General features: G+C 35.6%; 1 protein-coding gene across 3 annotated transcripts in view; it reads right to left on the bottom strand.

Moving 5' to 3' along the window:
* Positions 1 to 24,012, bottom strand: part of FAF1 (Fas associated factor 1) — a 495,897-nt gene that overhangs the window by 125,133 nt on the left and 346,752 nt on the right. For all 3 annotated transcript variants that reach the window (XM_046003527.1, XM_046003533.1, XM_046003539.1), the window contains exon 13: positions 12,676 to 12,830. In XM_046003527.1, coding sequence (XP_045859483.1) covers positions 12,676 to 12,830 — 155 coding nt within the window. The remainder of the gene's footprint in view (positions 1 to 12,675; positions 12,831 to 24,012) is intronic.

Raw genomic sequence — 24,012 nt, 5'->3', positions numbered from 1 at the left:
CTCTCTTGAATTCAGTGCCAGGAAATCTTGAGATGAACTGTTAAATTTTTTTTTTTTATTAGTCAAAGAGAACTATAAGTAGTAAACTGTTAACTCCAGGACATAACTGTACCTGACACATAGTAGAAATTCAATAAATATATATTAGATGGATAGATGAATAAATGAAGATATGCCTATCACATTTCCTTTTTCTCCTAAGCTGCCAGAATTACAGAGCTGAAATCAGTGTTTATGTACAGAACTTGAGTCACCCCAGGTATTTATAAATATTTAATGGATAGATACATTACTGGACAAAGAAATGGATAGGTAGTAGAATAAGTGGGTCAGTAAAAAGCTACAATGAATGATGATAAAAATGACAATCAACTGAGGAATCTGTATCCCTAAAGACAAGGAAATACCGTGAGTTTCAAAAAGTACAGATCAGAAAACTTGACCTCAGTTCTCTACAAAAGCTAGAAAAGTCACTTAGACAAATGGCTTATGAATACTTCTAATACAGTGCTGATGACTAGGAGGAAGCATGGGTTATTAAGGACACAACAAACCTAACTATGAGGTTACCAGGTTGAGAACTCATGAGCATTCCTTAAGTTTCAACTATCTGGACTTAAGTAAGAAGTGACAAGGTGTCTCAAAGTATCCTTCAGAGTAAGATTCAGAAATGTAGGCTAGGGGCGCCTGGGTGGCTCAGTGGGTTAAAGCCTCTGCCTTCGGCTCAGTTCATGATCCCAGGGTCCTGGGATCCAGCCCCACATTGGGCTTTCTGCTCCGCAGGGAGCCTGCTTCCTCCTCTCTCTCTGCCTGCCTCTCTGCCTAGTTGTGATTTCTCTCTGTCAAATAAATAAAATATTTAAAAAAAATTAAAAATAAAAAAAGAAATGTAGGCTAAGTTGGATAAATCCTTTGTCACCAAGAAACTGAACCTGTAGACTGCTACCGAACTGAAGGTGGTCTCAAACAGCTTATACTTCGCTTTGTCAACATTTTCATAAATGTCTGCGATAAAGAAATAAAATACACACATATAAATAAAATGTACTTAGTACTTACTCTGTACCAGACTTTTCAAAAATCAACTATCCCACTTATTTCTAATAAGAACTCTAAGGGATATAATTTTTAATCTCCATTTTCCAATACAGAAACTGCAACCTAGAGGGTTTAAGCAACTTGCTAAAGGTAACTATGGTGGCCTACTGGCATAGCTAGAATTCCAAACTTAGTTTGACTAAGTCCAAATTAACTCATACTCAACCATTACTCTGTTCTGTGTTTTTATATTATCCAACAAGTAATTATTGAGTATTGCAGTAAGAAACAAAGTGAAGAAGACTGATGTAATTCTTATGTTAGGAATCTTACATTCTAATGGAAGAATTAGAAAATAAAATTTTAATAAGCAAAAATGGCTTATTATGAAAAGTCCTAAGAGAGCTCTATGAAAGAGAATGATGGTGAAGAAACATTCTCTAAAAAGGTTCAATGGGCCTTTCTGAAGAGTAGACATTTACACTGAGACCTGAAGAAAATTAAGAGTCATTTCTATCTAATGACTTCTGTTTTCTCAGTCAACTAGTGAGGACAGCTGGGAAAGGGAGAAGCAAGGGACATGAGATGTTTAATGAATGAGTAGTAGTATGAAATAGCCATCTTATCTGGGGAAAGAAAAACTAGAGAATCACAGTAGGCTTGTTTAGCATTATTGTATAATTGCTTGAAGTTTGTGTTTACTTAGAAAAAAAATTAGCGTGACTGTTTCCAGCAGTGTTCAAGTGCAAGGGCATAGGCACAGAGAAGGTGAATAGTTGGATTCAACAAAATGAGTGCAATGGAGGGAGAGAGAGGTAAGGGAATTTAAGATATTGCAAGGAAGTGATAATGATGGACCTTGAAATCTAAATAAGACAAAGAGGGAAATGAAGACTGGAGACAGAAAAGGATAGAAGAAATAAAGTGGTGGGGTCAATAGATTAAGGGGCTTAATGATCTAAAAAAACTTCAGCACTTGAGCAAGTAAGATAGGGATAGGAAGTGCTGGTCAGAGCCAGGTGCTTGAAATCAAAATATATGAAGTGATAAAGCTTCTTTTGATGACCACATCCAAGTAGGGTAAATAAGGAGAAGAAAAAAAAATTTCTGGAGTTAGATATATCTAGGAACAGAGAGTATTATCAAGAATAACAGTAGAAATGACAGGAGTTATAACATCATTTGTGAGTGATAACTCTTGGGAGAGTTAACAGAATCTGAACTTCAAAAGATACTGTTGGCCAACTGCATTAGTAGAAAATGGCAGAGATCTAGTTTAGTAACAACCCGGACCCAGCCCATTCTCAGCTGCCTCATATCTGAAAAACTATCAGGGGGTTTCAGTTGACTACCTCAATTCAGTAGGAGCCAATAATAAAATTACAGAAAGAATTGAGCATAGCATGAGATAAACCTACTTTGGAGCACTATGCTTGATTTGGGGCACCTTTTGAATGGGCTGGGTCTAGATATCATAGTATATAAGGAACAATGAACATACTTGGTAAGAAAAGGCAAGAAAAATAGGGTAAACAAGATAGTTGTGGTTAAACTGATAAAGGACTGTAATGCAGAAAAGAAGTTTCGCTTATTAATTCCCAACTTAGGCTTATTAATTCAAAACTAGAACCAAAAGGGAGAAAGTTGCTGAAGACCTCCAGAGGAAGAAGCACTGTAGCAATAACCTTTTCTGGCTTTTCGAGTAGCTCAAAAATACACTGTCTTTCAAAGCTTTAATTTCTTTGTCCCTAGCAGTACTCAGGTAGCAACTGTAGTAACATCAATTAAGCACATTATAAGGAAAAATGCCTGCATGGCTGCACACTAGATATTAAGAATACCTCTCTAACCTGCAACTCTAAGATTTAGTGAATCCCATGTTTATTTAGTCCTTGTGCAAAATGTCCATGTATCATATTTTTCTTATAACCCCCTCAAGGTTTTGCACAGTTATTCAGTACATTTTCACTGCTGAATAATCCAGCCTGACAAGGTCATGGGGCAAGAACTATGAAGCAGAAAAGCATAGGTTGATTTGGGATTTATATCTGGAACAACCATTTACGTGACCTTGGGTAAATTACAGAACTTCTCTGAGCCAAAAATAGTTTCCACATATGTAATCTTTAAGTGATGTAATGTATATATAGTGAGGATTAAATGAGGTCATATATAGAGAGTCTGGCACATAATAGGTTACAGTTATTATGTTTTGGTTTTTTAAAAAAGCAGTAATGATTGTCTTATTCTCCGCTACTGATGCTCTCTCAGTAGAAGCTCCTGTCAGAAATGGCATGAGCAGGGCACCTGGGTGGCTCAGTGGGTTAAAGCCTCTGCCTTCGGCCCAGGTTATGGTCCCAGGGTCTTGGGATCGAGTCCCGCATCGGGCTCTCTGCTCAGCAGGGAGCCTGCTTCCCCTCCTCTCTCTCTGGCTGCCTCTCTGCCTACCTGTGATCTCTGTCTGTCGAATAAATAAATAAAATCTTTAAAAAAAAGAAAAAAAAGAAATGCCATGAGCTTGGAGAACAGTTCTAAGGGTAAGGAAGCTATCTGTATTGATGAAAGAGGCCGAAAATGATTGTGGCTTCCTTAGCTACACTCCACTATAGTCCCTCTAACAAAATCATCACAAACTGGTAAGGGCAATATACTATAATCTTCTTACATACTTTACAAACATTTATTTTAAAAATGAAATCTTGCTTACTTATCCTTTTTCTATTGAAAACAGTTGTGTCCAAGTCATCAGAAAAAGAATTTTAGAGATAAAGGTCAAAGGTCTTTGGTCAAATAGATCAGCTGTCAGTGCCCTCTCCCCAACTTTTCATAGATGAAAAAAAAGAAATCTGGAAATGTTATACCACTTGCCTAATATTCCTTTGTTCTTCATACTCCCAGACTGACTGAGTCCCACTTCCTAATTGCTCTACATTTTATGAATGAGGTCTGACTATCTGTATAAACAATGAGAAAATAGTTTATCATAGTCTTTCAAGAATAGAAACTGACATATTTAAATGTATATAGGTTTTGCTTTAAGAACGAATAAACAGTTAATACTTACATAACTTTCATTAACAGCCAAATAAATTTTTGTTGCTATGGTTGCTGAGTAACTTATTTGGGAGCTGCTCAGAGCCACCAATACCTGATTTGATACTGGGTTGGAAATACAATTTCTCACATTGAGATACAGCAATCAAAGCTTCTTTATTATTCATATAAGCTTGTTTCATTCTTTCCTTAGTTGAGATGTGTAGAAAAGAACGTTAAAGAAGACTTTCTTGGAGATGATCATGCATTGAGGAAAAGAAAGATACATGGAAGGAGACTGTTTAGAAGGATTCTTTAAATTGTTGCTGTGGCTACAGACTGAGTCAGCCAATAGTAGATGAACTAGCAGGAGGCTTTTTACAAAAATCTCTAAGGTTAACCCTTTATTTCTAATAATGTTTTATATTTAATATTTACTATAATATAAAACTATCTTGTCACTTTTCTCTGTTACTATAACACAATCAAGTTCAAAGACACAAACACATGCTTGAGGAAAGGTACCAAATGTATTTCCTAATGAATTACCCAAACACATAAGAAAAAGGATTCCACGTGACTCCCCAATTCCAGACTAACAGTTATTTACTCTTTCAATTTTTGGTGGTATATTTAGCAGATGAGATCATTAAGATAATTGGGCGCTAAAACCTCTTTAAGTATCTATGTAGACTGAAAGGAAAATACTGTAAAAATGTCAGAGGAACCAGTTTCCATAGCTGGTTTTATATGACTGAACTAACATGTTTCCATTATAATTTTTGAGGATATTACCATCAGTATTTATGGAAGAGGAAAACTGTGTTACTGATTTAAGTGGCAAAGATGATTTGATTAGTAAAAAAACTCTTCAGAAACAACCATGAATGTAAAAATTATTAATACTAACAGAGCAGTTAAGAAAAAAATGTATCTCTTCAGATCTTTTCAATTTTAGGCAAGAACAAAGGCAAAAGCCATGATGGGGTATATATTACTTAAAAAAAATGATACTTCATTTTGGAGATGTCTTATTTTTAGAATTTGTTTCATTAGATAACTCATGTCTTTTATTCTATATAAACACTGGATTAAATATCTCTGGCAGTTATATTTATTTGAATTTGTATATTCTAAAATATTAGGATAACTAGCTATTGGGAGTGAATATTTGCACAGAACTGTACATGAATTTAGAGAGTCACAGAATAGGAAAAAAATTTGGTAACAGAGCACAAAGACTTAATATTAAGCTGAACCTTCATGTATCTTGAGAAGGCAATGATTCTTTTAATTTTGTGACTCTTATAATCAAGATACTTCAAATATTCAAAACACAAAGGGTTTAGCAGAAAGACCAAAAAGAACACCAAAAGAGTAACAAGAAAGGTCTAGTGCATGAGAAAAATAAAGTTTAATAAAAACTTACAATGCTGTTCTTTTGGACTGTCTTGTCAACAGCTATCACCTTTGTATTGTTCTTTTCTAACAATAGTTTTCACAAATGCACATTTCCTAAATAGCAATAATTAGAATAAGGTCAAGGAAAAATATATGGCTTGATTCAGATTTAATGAATGCATCACCAGGCAGTTATGATTGTAATACTAGGAAGTATCCAAATCAGAGTAAAAAAGGTTTCCAAACTAGTCATTTCAAATTACCCAAAAGAACATTTTAAAAAGGATAATCTTCTATTTTAAAAAGAGTAAAGTATTTAAACAGTTTAGCCATCATCTATATATAGACAGGCTTGTTCTCAATCATAAGAGGCCATCACCTTTTATCCTCCCCTCTTTCCCTTCCTTTCAGTACTATTAGAAAACTATTCACAAGTACACCCTTGGACAATGCTGAGCAGTAATTATGACTTGCTGACAAAGAGATATGAACAATTACGGAGCCCATTTTGAAACCCTACACTAATAAAGTCATTAGATGCTGCCCTTGCCATGATCCTTCTAAAAGCTTCTGAAGTTACAAGAACACACGGCATTGTTTGCAGGGACAATTGCTGCTGGCAGAACGCAAACCTTGAGTTAAACCATGCTGCAAATTGATCTTGACATTCTGTTAAGACCGCCACTAAAAATCAAAAGCAGAGGAGAAAAGGAGAAAATGAGTGGGTAGGATGTAATCATGGAACAGGAGGGGTTCCTCCTCACCTTCTCTCCTCCCTCTTCACAAAACAAACCAGGGAGAAAATGACAAACTCTCCTGGTGTTTTGGAACCTTTATTTTAAACTATTAATTAAGCCTTTGACCTGGGATGTTTAGGATGACAATACATTTCCTTTAAAAGTACTAGAAGGAAATCGTAGCACAAAGGGAATAAAGAAGTTTGGGGAAAATTATATGGAAATCTGGCATGAAGGCTCTTAGGAAGTCTTGGTTCCCTGAACACAACATATCCATCTGTTTTATCAGCTACTTCTGCAGAATCCATATCTGCTCCTAGGGTAGCAGCTGGAAATTAACACTCCTTGTGTCTCCCATGCAGACCCCACACCTGGGCTATATTTGCTGGATCAAATGGAGGTGTAGGGTTAGAGTAACATGGTCATCTAGGCTTCAGCCAGGCATGAAGCACTGAGTAGTCTGGAATTAAGGGTATGCCACTGTGAATATGGCTAATTACTGAGATGGAAAGTGCAGGTGAAGACAGCCTACTGATAATAAGAGCTTTAAGTCAATTAACTCTTGCCAAAGATTAAGTAATGTGGAAAACTATCACTTGAATATTAAGGCTAACAAGTACCTGTCAGCATAGCAGCAGAAGTTTACAGTGATCTGAAATACTGCACCCAAGGGCATTAAGTTCAAAAGCTAATATTAATAGGCAATAGAATTCTGTCTGTGAACATCGGTACTAACTGTGTAGGCAAAATTTAATATAACACTCCTGTATATGCTACATGCAACCTGTATACTGTCAGCAATTCCTAGGTAACTGTTTGCAGCTACTCAGAACACTGCTTAGAAACAGTGTGCAACACCCGATTTAACACTTTGTAGTATGTACACTGATCTGCTAAACATTTCCACCTCAGAAACTTACATACAAACAACTATAGCTGGCTGGTGATTTCAGTTGTCACTATCCTAGTCAAATTCAATGTTTAAGTTTTCTAGTATTAAATCATCTAACCCAGTACCTATACTGGATGAATGAAGACATCTGCCTTGTGGGCCCTCCTGGTCACAACAAGAGATACACATTAGCCCACTTAATCACTAGTTAATATTGGTGGTTTAGTGTGCCACATGGTATGTCGCTTTCCTTGATGAAGCAACTATAGCCAAAAACACAGCTTTACACCAAGGGCACTCATGTGTCAATGTTCCCATGCAACCAACAGATGTCCAAATAACTCTAATAGAAAAGGAGGAAATTAACACTTCCTGTTTCTAATAGAAAAGGAGGAAATTAACACTTACTGTTCTAGTACTTTATATAGTACTATCTATATTTAATTCAAATGGTGCCCAAATGGAACTTCCTGGCTCTTTGGCATACGTCATCATGTAGCCAGACTAGCACTCTGGTCCTATGGACATGTTTACTTTAATCAGCACCATCACCAGTGCAGAAGGACAGAGCACCATCCTAGAATGGCCCAATCTGAGAGGCCAGTTTTATTAGGGCTACCAGAAACTTGGTGAGTCTGAGAAAGAAACTCTGGAACCACTGGATAAACTCATCTATGCTGGAATTTAAGTCTCTTTCCAGATGGCATGTGGGTGCCTGGTGCACAGAGCATAGGCCACAATATTCTAAAGTGCTCCAGGGCCAATAGAAAAGTACCTGGTCTGGACATTCTTAGTTCATTCTATAACGAAAAGACTTTTGCTTTATTAGTCCTATTAATGGCTATGGGGGAAGACCACACAATTAGAGTCATACCGTAGCATTTCTATGCTCTTTCATGGGAACATCTACCCAAGCTGGTCTCTCTCATTATTCAATAAGATTATTAGAGATTATTTATTTTTCAATAGAACACTGACTTTTTCAAAGGCATTGTCTAACACCTTGAGATTATAGACCTAGCTCTCTTGGGGAGCTGATAATCCAATAGGGAGACAGTCAATAACTATACAGTATAATGAATTCCATCAATATAGGTTAGTATATGGGTATTATGGGAGCATAAAGAATGTGCATTTTAATTCAGACTGAGAGGCAAGAGAAGAAGAGACAGTGGCAAGGCTTCCTAGAGGTGACACCTGTCCTGAACTCTAAGAAATTACTTTTATTGCAGAAGCTTTTGTTCACTAATAGTATATTGTCCTTAAATATATTTTTATTGTTAAATCGATGATAGTTTTCTACATGTTTCTACATGCAAAAGAGTATCTGATTTCTGCTCTACTGTCTGCCTCTAAGCATATGCCAATATTGGGATGAATCATTAACAAAACAACTGCTTGGGATCTGTCCATCCCTGCTGGTTGACCTTAATCCTCAATCTGGTTCAGACCATATATGATTACACTAGCTGGCCAGGGCCCTCTCCTCTACAATTATGTAAACCACTGATCCTTCATTTCTGATATTTAATTATGAGGCTTAAAATACCAATATTATTTTATATAAATAGCAAATATCTGCAACCCAATAAACTAAGAATACTGCTAATATAAAAATCTCTAAATAAAAAGAACAAAACCTCTAATTTCATTTTTCTGTGGGTCATTTCTTTCAAGTCCTTCCTTAGCCCACTCAGATAGAGTAACTCCCTACAAATTTCACCTGTATTCCCAAAGCACCTTGTGCATACTTCATATTATGTATTAGCTCTATGTCTTTCTAATAGACTATGAGTATTTTGAGCATTAAGCACTGTATCTTTTTCATCTTCTCACCCTCAGTGCAAAGCACCAATCCTGGTCCACATGAAGTATTCAGCAAATATTTATTCAATGAATAAACATGAAGGAAATATATGTTTCTTAAGATACTCTTTTAGTCACTTTCAGAAGTGATTTGCAGGATCTCCTTGTTTACTTTTATCTGTTTTCAGCTCTTTCATTTACAGATATATCCTACTGTTTCAGGATCATTGTTCCGATGGATATTTAAGAAATTATACCCTCTAGCACTTCTTAAGACTAACAAGGGCTTACTGCCTACTGCTTTAAGAATTAATGGACCTGAATTCCAAGCAGAAATGGCAGCCAACAAGACTGTACAGAGTTTTCCAGGAAAGATACCTACATCTAGATATATAATATTGAAATTATAAACACATTCTTTGGTGGAATTGGATGCATTCATTTATTTGTAATGCTTACTGAGTTTCTTTCTCCTAGAATTTTGTAAATTTAAAGTGCATTGTTGAACGAGACAAATAATATGAATAAGGCTTTCCAGAAGATCACAATTTAGTGAGGGAGAAGATAGGCACATAATCATTACTGCTACAGTATGATGTCCCAATTCATATTTGGGATGTCCCAAGAGCAATCCAGAAATTATTTTAATCCATTTTATATAGATATAGGTTGGTAAACTTAAGTATTTAACTTAGAAAGTTATTAGAATCATTTTGGAGGAGGGAATACCAAATCATCAGCATCACAGAGGTGTATAACAGTGACATTCTATAGACATCTGTTTCTTTTCTATTCTAGCTTGTTAGGGAAATTAGGAAATTTAACTTATAACCACAACTGACATTCACATTCTGTAACTTTACCAAAGCATTCATTTAGTTCAAAATCCTTAACTTATCTTCTACACATGAGAGACTCACAGTAAATTGAGGAGGACTAATGTTTCTGTAGGTTTGGCAGAGTATTTCTTAAGGAAAAGTAATTTTGCTTGTCAAGACCCTCCCCATTTTGGGCACGAATGTCCCCAGCTATTATGTCAGGGGGTAGTCCCAGAAAACCACTAAGGAGTCATCCAGACTAACCAGTTTACAGGCTCACGATTTTAAAAAATGTGTTGATCAGTTTGAACTGGGAGAGCCAGATATGGGATAAGACAAGCCAACCACAAGGAATTTACTTCTAAACTTTTACATTCATCATAAGAAAATCACAATTTAAAAGGAAACTCATAGCAACAATCTTGTTTGTGATGCCTAGAAATCTCTTCTATATTTTCACATAGTAATCTGTCATTTTTAACTCTGGTAATATGCAAATGATGGCACAGCAAATTTTGAAATGTAGCTCACTGACCAATAAGTATTAGTGCAACGATCTACTGAATTGAAGGTGTAAGTTTGATATTTTGTTACTCACTGTTAATAGCATCAAATGGATAATGCAATAAATTTTTATAACAAACAACTTTCGATAAAATGTGGTGCAAAAAAATCTAAGTAAGATCACAAAAACAGAAACAATTAGACAACTACATTTAGATGAATCTATGATGGGTGGTTAGAAAAGTGGTGCTAAGTTGATCCTTTTTTGGGCCAATAAACCAAACTAATTAATTAAAATTTTCTTACAGTTTAATATAGCAAAAAGAAATCCACTTTTATTCTCTTAGGAATATGTCATTCCAATGAATTTTTACCTTGTGTGTGTAAGATGTGTACTTTTCCACTTGCTTTAACAATACTAATGAGGAGCTGTACATGAAAAGCAGCTCCATAATTCTTTTGCTTTATGGAGAGAAATGTAATACCTTAACTTAAAATAGATTTTAATTTGTAATTGTAGAATTTGATTTTGAGTAAGGATTGCCAAGTATCTTAAATTCCAGTAAGTATAACATTCTCTTTCTCTCCACCGGCCCTGTTTCTTGTTCCTATAAGTATTTGTTAAAGCAAATTCCTACATGTTTCTATTTTTAGTCTTTAATACCACTTCCTCTCATTTTCATGAATGTAATGATAATAATAATGAGATACTGTATTTTTTAAAATGTAGACTGAAATAGCCTATCATACCTTATAGTCGGTCCTGCAATTCATTGAGAAATAGCTTTAAAGCCTTAAACAAGGCCTTTATTTTGTGTTTTAAAAAAAGTGTCATAAGGAGTTAATAGGACACAGCTGTACTGGCTCTTTCTAATAAGCAGCTTCTGTCGCTTTGGTCACCACAGGTGTCTCTGTAACCTGCAAACTCTTATTACTAGTGTATCAAAGTTGTGCTACTTAACAGACTTCTTTAGTAAAACATAACAAAGCAATTACATGGCTGTTGATTGCCAGTCATAAAAAAAAACCCTCAAACACTGTTTTTCAAAAGAAACTACACTGCAATTTTTTGTCATTGTAAAATAAAAGGAACTAAGGAATTAAATGGAGGATAGAACAAAATAACAGCAGGTAGCCTGCTGAACTTAGCCACTACAGATGGTTTAGAAATAGTGTTTCCTTCTCCATCAAGTTGTGGATAAAAGGAAAGGAGGAGATTCCTTACTGCCAGTGAATGGTGAAAGATTTAGTCAAGTCTCCAGTCTATGTATTTTGCCTCATGAAAGACCTTCGATGCTGCATTTTTATCTGTTTTTGGCACTGCTTTTCATCACCTTTAACTGAGTGTGAATAATAACCTGATTTAATTTAAACAAATACAGGTGCTAAAGGTTCTTTATTTATGTATAACAGGGCACATTTCCAATGCAGAACGAAGTCATCCTGTGAAATTTCCTAACCATTTGCTTAAAGAAATGAAGTATTAGATGAAGAAATTGCTTCAACATTCTTCTGCTTCACGTTTAAGGGAAGAATCATCTTTCTTTTCAGGTTTAGATTACATAAAACAAAGTCTAAATGAGGAGCAAAAATTCAGTGAGCTATAAAATAATAAAAAAACAAATCAGATGATTTCTAATTGTTCTATGATCATTTAAATTAGGTAACTACAATAGGCTTGCCTTGAAATGATTTAATTTAATCTCCCTGTTCATAAACCAGCAGCCTGTGATTATTATTGTGTTAACACACCCAAAGTAACATCACTGGGTGTTATGGCCACATGTGTAATTAAACATGATGAAATGTACTTCAGATGGGAAACTCAAATAGGCAAAATATGAAGAATTATTCATCATTTATAGATACTATGATTAACAAATTAAGTAAATTTATCCTGACAGCAAGGAAAAGGACTTTTTTTTCCTACTGAGAATATGGATGTGTGCAAAAGAATGTGTGCAATAAAGCGATTACATCAATTAGTATATGCTAGAGTTAAGCTATTACCAACTCCATGGACTCGTCCAGAATGTCCTGCCTTCTTCACTGGAATTATTAAAAAATAAACTTACTACTAAGATTATATGCTAGACTCACCTTGCCTTTTCTGAACATTATTTTCTCTAAATATTCAACAACAGATGAGAACATTAGAATATACAGTACATAGAAATGTACCATACCAAAAAGATGAAAACAGTGTATTTTGTTTTTCTTTTTTGGGTTATTCTTGGATTAGAAATCTTTTACAAATTGAGGTATATTTTCTCATTGTAAATAACTTCATGTTAGTTACAAGAAATAGCTTTTATGTAATTAAATGTAATGGTTGAGAATTTAATGCTGAGGATGAAATATTTATGATGATAAGAAAGCAAATACAATTAATACTTTTTTATAAAAAAGAGAAGACCAACTTAAAACTTGTGAACAACAGTATTACCTTGCTCTGTTGGCATCCTTTGTCAGATCCCAAGCCCAGGTTATAAAATTTTGACTCAGATAAGAGACAATAGATTCAGCACAAAGCATTTGTGAGCAGAAAACGTTGGTTAATACACTTTCATCATGGTGGAGGTAGATAGCAAGAAGCTTTCTCTGAAAAAGGAAAAAAGACTGATGAATTAAAATATCCGGTAATGTAAGATTTCTTGAATTTTGGAAAAGTATAATGGGTTGATGTAAACAGGAAAGACAAAAATTAAATGCTACCCCCTTTAAAAGAGTACCTGATACTTGGAGTTCCTATAGCATTTACTGATATAAATAAATTTTGCTTCCTTATACCCTAAAGAGGCTACAGATTATATTCTGTTTTATAGACCACTGTCACAGATTCCTGTTCACACATGCAAGCCTATCTCAAGCAGACTATGCAACAGAATTACATTTTCTTTAAATAAGATGGATTTACAATTCTTCATATTAAAAACATACTTTACAAAGGGAAAATTAATTTTGAACTATTCAACTTTGTACACAGAAAAAATACTGATTAAGATTGGTTGCCAAAATCTCTTAGTATTTTTTGTTTTTAATCTGAACACTGGAAAGTCTCTTCTACTTGGAAGGAAAAGGTCTGAAATGAAGTTGTGTTTTACTTCCACAGGTAATTTCAAAGCCCTTAACGTGTTCTCATGTTGAAGTCCTTATGTTAGAGTATGTAACACCTCACTGCAAATGGAAGGATGGTAGAAAATAGTTCACTTCATATGAATTCTTTCTAGTCTATATTTCAGAAAGTGTCCTTGTGATTTCTCATATGGAGAATTATTCCTTCCCCTTTGCTTGATAAAACTTGCTTCTAAGAAATGGCATTTGCTCTCTTAAAAGTGTCCTCCATCATAGTTGGAAGTCAATAAAATAACTGGGACTAAAAACTGAAACTGAGCAACACAATTTGCAACATGTCAGCTTTAACAACAACAATGACAATGATGATTAAAGAGCCTACATTGTCACTGACAAACTTCTTGGTGCCACCTTGTAGAAGAGAGGAGTTTAAGAACAGTAAGTTGACAGGAAACAGAGAGATAGAATTTTATGCTAAACACAATATACAAACCAATCTGTGAAATTCTGGCAAGGGAAACTTTTAAGGAAGCTTAGGGTCTTTCCCTTCATATTAAATAAGGATATGATGATAATAAAGAAAAACTCACTGTCTGGGATTCCCAAAAAAGTAGGACATTTATAGAAAAGTACAAGGCTCATGTCATGAATGGATATTGAAGTCTGATGCTTGGAATTATCCTGATAAATAATCCAAATTACAATAATAATAAGAAACTAATCATTAGAATATTTTCTTCAAAGGTAAATTCTATACTAGATGAGGGTAGCCAGAGAGGTACATAGGTAGATTAAGATCCCAAAAGCATCTACTACGAATAGGAGGCACTGTTAGTTACACACCCATTATCTACTTTAATCCCCAGAAAAAGCCTGTAAAATTAGCATACTTTATTAGCATACAAAGAAACTGAGGTTTAGAAAGCAGACTTGTCCTAAATTCTACCATAACAAGTAAGTAAGTAGTACATCTGGGATTGGAACCTGGATTCCTGATGCCAAGCCTAGTATTCTTTCTTTGATACTACAGTAGTAGTAGGAAAATCAACCATACTGTAGTCAAGTCTTGGAGCGCTTATAGAATATGAAGATGCCAGACTGGCCACTGCTCATACATTAGTATGCTTCTGGGGCCTCAGAGACAACAAGTAATGGGAATAAGGAGAGGATTCCTGAGTTTAAGTAGCTCAGTTACTCCAAGAGTAGCTGTTTTCATGTGTCAATTCATTTAATCACTCATTTAACAAGCATTTGTTGAAATACTGTGTCAGGCCAAGGAGGAAGCAATGGTGATAAAATGGTGAGCAAGAAAGACTCAGGGTTTCTTCACCCATGTTGATGTCTACAGGTAATAGTAGCTGGCTTCTATGAAGTTTGTAATTAGATACATAGTTTCAGAGACAATTATCTGGTAAATTCCTATTCATCCTTTAAGTCTCAAAGCAAATGCCACTATGAAACCTTCCCTGACTCCCTCTGGCAGAATTAAGAGCTTCCTTTTCTGGGCTTCTATCTCTTCCCAATTAGTATAGTCACTGTTTATCAGTTTCCCCTCTAGACAAAGTCTCTCAAAGGTGAGGACTAGATCTCTTTCAGTCTTCTTTGCATCCTTAAAGTTAGCAAAGGTCTCGGCATGTTTGATGAAAGAAACTTGAATGCTGATTATCAACCCCCTGGCAAAAAAGATACCAAATGGCAACAGCATGACAAACCACTTTCAGTAAAAGAATCTAGAAATCTGCTGCTTTAAGAAAAGGAACGTGAACCTGGTAGCACTAACAAATTCAGAGCTCCTCTTCTTAGCTCTCTAGCTGAATAGACAGAGGGATGTCAACCTCTAATTCTGCTTGATCGTATCTCAGCAACTACATTTAATGAGACACTGGGAACAAGAGAGCTGTCCACTTTTAAATCAGCATATTTCTAACCAAACAATGGCAATGGCTAAATCTTTAAAACGCCCATTTCTCTCAAGAACGCTGCAATGGAACATTTAGACTTTGGGAAAGAGATTAGCGATTTACATTGCTATCTCACTGATTTAATTTAAATGCTCTTCCAAACCAAACACACATGTGCCGAAAGAGGCTACTAAGAAACCCAACATGCAGAGTTCCCTATAAGTGCAGCCGACAGTGTTGACTGAAACTAAACTTGGAAATCCAGGGCACTAATGCACAATATCAAGCAATAAAACAGCATCTCTTTGGCAATATTTAATTTAAAAAAGAAGAAAGAGGCAGGCGAAGATCAGGCACTGTCTGTTTTGGAGGATCAACCATTCTGCATTTCAAAGCATTGGTCCCTGCAATATCCAGGTTACTGTGCTAGAATCTCGACTATTATATCGCAGTTGTGAGAGGGAGGGCAAAGATGTGTTTACTCAGTGATTAGGCCCTTAGAATAAGCCTCTAGCTCCTAGAGAGACAGCTCACTACTTATTCATTTGGGCCAATTCACAAAGCCTAGGAAGATTAAACATCCATGCTGAGAAGACAAGCGAATGCAGACGGTGAAAAAGAAATAAAAATTCTTTAAAAACTCTGAGATGACTTCATTATTTTTCCACAAGGAAACTTTAGGAAAGTGTTTAGTTAGAGAAAAACCCACATTGACCTCTCTCTAAACCCTTAATCTTTCCTTTGTGGTGGCATTGCTTTGTGGTAAGCGACTGGCTCGCCTCGCCCCTCTTTTCACTGGAAGCTGAGAGAAAAAAGGCTCTGGAGAAACAGTTTTCGTTCCAGGGACATAAACCCCTGACACTGTTAAACATGAGATGCCAGGAAAACACACTTAAAAAAAAAGTTCTCACTTTAAGCTCTAAACTGTGAGAAAGGAGATGATAAAGAGAGTAATCAGAAGAGAATCTTCAGGCTGGGGGACTCCCATAATAGCTTTGAAAAGGGAAACTGAATAATCTTAAAATGATCTTTTCTCTCTAACATAATAAGCCTTCAACAAAAATTTTTCTTCTGCTATTTTGACAGTAATAACAAGCAAAATAGAAACCTCCTAATAATAAGCAAATGCTAATAAATTTGGACTACATAAATCTCTGATTAGATTATAGGCACAACTAAATGAGCCCTAGACTCAGATTTCTGATAATTTTTTTTTGATTTCTGATTATTTTATTGAGCTCAATTAAACACAGGCCCCAACAGTGAGAACTGGGTTCAGCATATCAGAAAACAGCCTTCATGAATTTTCCTAGCACATAGGGAAAAAATGAGAAAGTGTTTTATTTTCCATTTCTGTAACCATTTTTCCCTTTGGCCCATTAATAGTTTAGTTCAATAACATTTATGGAGTGCCGATGAGTTAAGCATTGAGAACATAAAGATGAATAAAACAAAGTTTCCGTGCCCTTAAAGAGTTGGGGGGGCTGCTGGTGTATGGGGAAACAAAAATTTAACGGCAGTACTATCCAATAAGTGGTAAGAATGGTACACTTAAGGAAAACATGTTTATTTGTCTTTCTAATTTGACAGAGAGAGTGTAAGTCTGGTAAACAAAGGCAAGCTACACTCTTCTTAGACTCCATCTTTGTGATCTAGGTTTTGGTAACATAGTGTAAAGGTTAAAAAAGCTCTGTGCTAAATCCAGTTTTGCACTTACAAGCTGTGTGACCATGGGACAAGATGGGTGTTTGTTTCAAGAACTGTAGATAAAGCAGGTAAAGTACTTCTTTAACAATACCTGGCCCATAGCAAGTGCTGAATGAAATATAGTTGTTAGGATGAAGAGTCCAGAACTATCCATGCAAAATAAAGGATTTGAAAGCAATTTCAAGAGAAATGATAGCCCTGGAAATTTATTAAAGATTATGAAGCTCCTTCATTTCTCTTACTAGAAATAATGTTTGGGATGCTAAATTGTGTCCCTGCCTTCAGGGCCTCACTAATCTTCACATTCAAATCCGAGAGCTAAGGTACTAAGTTGATGCTTAGGAAATGCCAAGCTGACAGCAACCAGTGTGATTTGGCCTTGAGCTGCAGTAGCTATTGTATTTAGACACTTAGCATTACAGAACCATAGAACATTAGAGCTGGAAGAAATGAGCTGGCTATGTCTCAAAATAAGCCAGGCACAGAGCAGACACTCAGAAAATATTTGCTGATGGACTGAAAGGAAGTTTTCTAGTTTCTTTTTGAGTACCAGAACATCCATAGTCTGTGTTTTCAAAAATTTTAAGATTGATAGGATAAATAATTTCTATAAATGGTAGTTCATAAATTTTTCAGTATAAGAATTAAATACATTAAAAATAAAATAATTTCCTTTATGTGAATTGGGACCTGACTTTATTTCTGTTTTCTTCTTTACTATGATGATTATCATCACCATAATCATCAGAATCATACCACTATTATTATTATTATTATTTTTTGGTTTTAAGTTTGGGAATAGTTTATTGATACAAAGACCAGATACACTGACTCAACAATAAACACTCACTTATCTTTCACCCTAGATTTATCAGGTTTTTTTTTTAAAGATTTTATTCATTTATTTGACAGAAAGAGATCACAACTAGGCAGAGAGGCAGGCAGAGAGAGAGGGGGAAGCAGGCTCCCCACTGTGCAGAGAGCCCAAAGCGGGGCTCGATCCCAGGACCCTGGGACCATGACCTGAGCCAAAGGCAGAGGCTTTAACCCACTGAGCCACCCCAGGCGCCCCTAGATTTATCAGTTATTAACATTTGCCATGTTTGTTCTAAATTCATTGTATGCCTCCTTCCCTGAAACATTAAACGTTGCACACATCTTGACACTTCCAGTTTAAATACTTCAGTGTCTGTCACCTAACAAGGACATTCCCTCATATAACCATAATATTTTTATCACACCTTAGACATTTAATATTGTTACAGTATCATCTAATGTAAAGTCCATATTCAAATTTTTCCAACCACCTCAAAATGTCCCTTACAGCTCTCTTATTTATTGTTTTAAATCCAGGCTCCAAGCAGATCATTCCAGTACACTGCCCACTTCTATAATCCTATTCCTATATATGAATGTTCATAGGCCCAGCCCAGCATCCAACTATGACTCAACATAACTACAAGGTGAGATTAGAAGCAGGGCACCATGAAGCCACACCGTCTGGTTCAAATTCCTGCTTTGCCACCTCCTAGCTATGTGACCTTAGGAAAGCTACTTCATTTTTTTTGTGCTGTTGGTGCCATATAGCTTTGAGGGTCAGAAGTACCACACTGTCTAGATGTAGTGGTAACATGAGTGCTATAACACAGGTGGTCCTAGGGTCTAACCATGAACACTGTTTGGCTGTTTTAAAAAAAAAGAAAAAGAAAAAGAAAAAGATTTCATTTGTTTGTTTGAGAGAATGAGAGAGAGAGCATGAACAGTGGGGGAGTGGCAGAGAGAGAGGGAAAACAGACTCCCTACTGAGCAAGGAGCCCAATGCAGGACTTAACCCCAGGACCCTGGGATCATGACCTGAGCTGAAGGAAGATGCTTAGCCAACTGAAATGTTGCTGCTTTATGAAGGGAATACTCAAGCTAAATTTTAAAAGCAGGATATAGTAAAGGACTTATCTCTGATTTGAGCTAAATTTTAAATTTAGGTGATAGGAAAAGAAGAATGAAAAAAAGATAAAGCAGACAAAAGTTTGGTAAGGTCCAGTAATGTCAGTAGCCTGATACGTTCAAAGAACTCAAAGCTAGTAATTTTAAAGGGTGAAGAATCAATGTAGATTGATTTGTGGAAAGAATCATTTGACACTGCATTTTTGGCTCCCAAAGCTGAGTTCAGGGACCAACAGGCAGCAACCAACTGGAGAGGTTCCAAAAGGAAACAGCCAGTACTGAAAGTGAGGTGATGCCAAGATGGTGTCTTTTTCCTCTCACTTCCTGAAGGAGATTTTGGATAGAACTCTGAAATCTTAATGACACAAATGTATTTGGGCCTCAAGTAGGTTGAATTCTTACATGAAAGTCACAGGTTACACAAAGAAAAAAGGCGTAAAGTAAAACCAAACTCTTTTCATAAAATAAGCTGGCAGATTTTCACTGGATACAGAGCTTTATCAGTTTTCATTGTTCAGACTGTAATACTCAGGTCATAAAATATTTTTGAGGAAAACCAACATATGACTAAAATTTTTACAAATAAGGAAATAGAAGTTCAAGTGATAGGCTATTACAGCAAACTGGAGAGAGGCAGGCAAGCTCTTTAGGGAGGCTGGGAGTGGGATTATGGAGGCAAGAAAGTAGGCAGTTTTGGGCTGGATCAAAGATCTCATCCCATTGGTTTTCTAGATGAACACCTAGAAACAGTGCCAAGGACTGGAAGAGCAGCCTCATAAAAGTACAGGGAGGATTTTTTTGATCTTCTCTTCTGAGAGGAATAACACTATCCTTGGTTAGCCAGTGGTCTGCTAAACAGGCAGAACAACAAGAATGTGGATGAATGGGAGGTACATTAACACTTCCTTCTCCCTTTCAGGACACTGAAGAAGAGAAAAAGGACCCACAGCCTACCTATCTCGTCATGTCCATACTCCAGGGGTGGAGGAATCATAGCAATAAAGAACTGGAGACATAGTAACAGTAATTTTTAATTTAAAATATATAGATAATAATGCGTTCTTGCTGAAAAATCACAGGAATTCTAATGATATATGGGTGTACATGTTCAATAACTGTTTACTACTGTCAAGTACTGTTAAGTGTGGCAGATTCCAAAGTAGAACACTGTGAATTATAAAAATAAGCTAAGTTTAAGCATACAGAATTGTAGTAACTCTTAAGTACTCATTTAATAGGAATGGTGGAGACTGTAGTTCCTAAATATTTTCCACATCTTCCTCAGTGAGGAAATCTCTTATGTATTTTTTTTTTATGTGGGATTAATGGCTGACTGAAATAAAGAATACATTTCTCAGCCTCCATTTAAACAAATGTGACTATGTAACCAATAACCAAGTTCTGGTTAATGTAAGCAGAAGTGCTTGTTCAATTTCCTGTAGCCATCCAGAATCATGACTTAACCTGAACTGTATACCTCACAGTGGAGCAACATGATAGGAGGAACCTGAGCTTCTGACTCTCTGATATACCATCCTAGGCCTGGACAGGGGACCTCTGGACTTCTTGAAGGGGATAGAGAAATTAACTTCTATTTTGTTTGAGCCACTATTAATTTTTTTTCTGTTACAAGCAACCAAACCCAATCGTAATTCTTACAATAGACTAACTATAAGAAATCCTTAGTCATACATAAAAATGACAGTCCATGGAACTGTACTATTAACCCAGAAGATTTAAAGAAAAGATATGCATTTATGGATTAGTTCATGGTCCACCAGAAAGACTCTCACAACCTCCAATGGGCCCTGAATTATACTTTAAGAGACTGTAATTAACACTAAGCCTAATGCAAATGACCTAACAGGCTATTCAGAAAGCTCCATCTTATACATCTGGTTAGTGAGAAGAGAGGAGGGGGACACTGTTTTTGAAAGGCCAAGTAGGTGTGAAGGCAAAAGAAGATATGAGGTCGCTAGTCTAGCCTTCGTGCAAAAGATCAGGGAGAGCCTTCACTGTTAGCATGTGGTCCAGTCCATTTAACCCACACAGGAGAGCCTACTGGGATTTGTAATAGTGCAATAGTGAAGTGTACATCTATCTGAAATGCCATGTGTGCCATATTCCATATATTTGAGACCCAGGATGGTTGAAGTCATAGCAGGTTGTTGGTCAATGTATTTTTTTTTTAAGATTTTATTTATTTATTTGACAAAGATAGAGATCATAAGTAGGCAGAGAGGCAGGCAGAGAGAGAGGCGGAAGCAGGCTCATTGATATGCAGGGAGCCTGATATGGGGCTTGATCCCAAGACCCTGGGATCATGACCTGAGCTGAAGGCAGAGGCTTTAACCCAGTAAGCCAACCAGGCATCCCTGTATTTTTATAATCTATATACACACATAATTTTTACAACACAAAAGGAGATGTACTATACACACTGTTATGTATCTCACTTTTTTTTACTTTGCAAAGTGTCCTGAACATCATTCTACATCAATATATATGAAGTGGCTTCATTCTTTTTAATGGTCACACAGTATTCCATAGTGTGAATGACATTTAAAGTATTTCTAATTTTTTGCTATTATAAGCAATGTTATAATAAATATTCTTGTATTTATCTTATTTCTCATATGCTTAGGTATATATGCAGGAAAAAATTTGTTATTATGATATGTGAAAATATATATTAGTGTAGTTTTAATCTGTATTTTTTATATTATGGAAAATATGAACATCTTTCATATTTTCTGTGAAGTACCTGTTTACCTTGCTTACCCATAATCGGTTGCTGTCTTTGAACTGATTTACAGAGTTCTTCGTAATTGTACATGCTAGGGAAATTTAAGTTTCCAATATATTTAATAAAGATACTATGCACTACTTAACATCAGAAATACTTTGATTTTTCTTAATATCCATTCCTTATAAGAGACTGTAAATGACAAGGCAAATATAAAATCAACAGATTCTATTGAAATGTCCCACAAAGGAAAGAAAGGCCAGAACACATTAGCCTAGGTCTATATCAGAAGCAGTTTTGTTAGGCATTTTGAGGAGGGTATGGGAGAATCAGGATCCTGGAAGATACAGAGGTATAAAAAAGTGCACAAAAGCTAATAGGCTGTGAAATTCAGGAACCAAAAAGACTGTGAACACTGTGCTATTACTGTACCATGATTTTCTAACCAATACCTGACATTCCACAACTATACATATACAAGTGTATACAGTTGCTCAGTCTCACTACCACCAATTTCTCCTCTCCAATCCATCTTACAAACAACTACCACATTGCTTATGTCTATGGTACAGCTCTGACAGTGTCTCCCTCTTCAAAAACTTTCCAAGGCTAACCACTAACAACAAAAGTCTTTATCTGGTCTTCAGGGATTTCCATAATGAAAGTAAACCCAGTCTACTTTATTTTAGGCCTATCCTCTACTGTTCCCTTACAAGTACCATATATACCAACTAAACAGGCCTATTCATGTTCTCTAACATGTATATCTGAATAATTTGTTTACTATTAATGTAAGAGCTCATTTTCCAAGGTGAGTTAATTGTCAAGGTATTTTTAGCCCCATTTTAGAGAAAGTAAAATAAAGGCTTACATAGCTCAGTCAGTATCAGGGTCTAGTTTTCAAACCAAAATTGCCTGATATATTCAATGTCCATCTACTTATAAGTAAACAATCTTAAAAATGTTTCACACACATTTCAAAGATGTTTCAATTATGTTAATTTTCTGTTAAAGAGTCTTATGAAGTATTACAATACAAATTTTTAAATGCAGAAATTGATGATCAGAGGAGAAGGTTAATCTGGTTAATAGGACATAGCCAGTAAATGAAAAACCAGAACCCAAATATAAAAATTTTGATTACTGTGCTTTCTATCATACCTCTTATTTTAATGTTTAAGATTAGCTATGAAACAGATTTCTTGAATTTACAACTGAAATACTATAGAGATCAAACTCAGCTTAATCCTTTTAAAATAAGTAATATGAATAACAAATACTTTCTAGGGCCAGGAAGGGCCCTTTGGGAGTAATGATACAAATACGGATAAAGCCCATAAATGGAAATCAGCCTTACTTCTGATATCTTAATAAATTTTACCTACAGTGTTTTTCAAATATGATTGAATTGTTTGTAAAAAGATGGTGAGAAGGGGCGCCTGGGTGGCTCAGTGGGTTAAAGCCTCTGCCTTCAGCTCAGGTCATGATCCCAGAGTCCTGGGATCCAGCCCTGCATCAGGCTCTCTGCTCCGCAGGGAGCCTGCTTCCTCCTCTCTCTCTCTGCCTGCCTCTCTGCCTACTTGTGATCTCTGTCTGTCAAATAAATAAATAAAATCTTTAAAAAAAAAAAAAAAGATGGTGAGAAGCAGTAAATTGAAAAGAATGTTTTATAAAGCAGCATTCCTTAAACCTAATTTACTAAATTTAATTTTCAACTAAAAAATAATTTAAATATGGACACTGAAGACTTTTACAATTTTAATTAGGTAGGATAGTAGGGTAGTAGGATAGTAGGACAATTAGGACAAATTCTAAATATAGAGCTAACAATATACTATTTAGTGGAAACATCTAATTATAGAACAGCATATTTGGTATGGTTTCATTTATGTAAAACATGTCAACTTTTTTACTGATACACATATTTGGAGATTTTTTAAAAATCATGTTTAAAAGTAAAAATAACATTTAATAATGATTATTTTTAGGCTTCATATTATGTGGTAACTTGTTTTCTACTTTAAATGCACCTGTATTCTTTTCTTCCTTTTTTTTTTTAACAACAAATATTTTATTTGTAGAACAAACATACTTAACAAACTATATTAGCATCATAGTTCTCATCTCACACATGTGTAGGCTGCTATCATAAGCTGTCATATAAAATTACTGTAAGGACATTGTCTGCCTTTACGGAATTTAAATTGAAAAGAAAACAAAGACAAGCTGAACAAACCGGGCATATTCTTTAAAGGACAAATAAATTTCCCTCTTTTTTCCTGGCTAATGGATAGCCAGAAACTCACCAACTACAGCTATGGCTGCAGATTTGTGTAGAACTTATTATTATTATTTTTTTTTGAATATTGATCAGTGATGGTATTTAGGTATCTTTTTAACATGATATAGT

Source organism: Meles meles, chromosome 1 (genome assembly GCF_922984935.1).
Source record: "Meles meles chromosome 1, mMelMel3.1 paternal haplotype, whole genome shotgun sequence".
In the NCBI taxonomy this organism is placed as follows: Eukaryota; Metazoa; Chordata; class Mammalia; order Carnivora; family Mustelidae; genus Meles; species Meles meles.
Note: the sequence above shows the minus strand (reverse complement) of the source record. Positions and strands in the feature narration are given on the sequence as shown.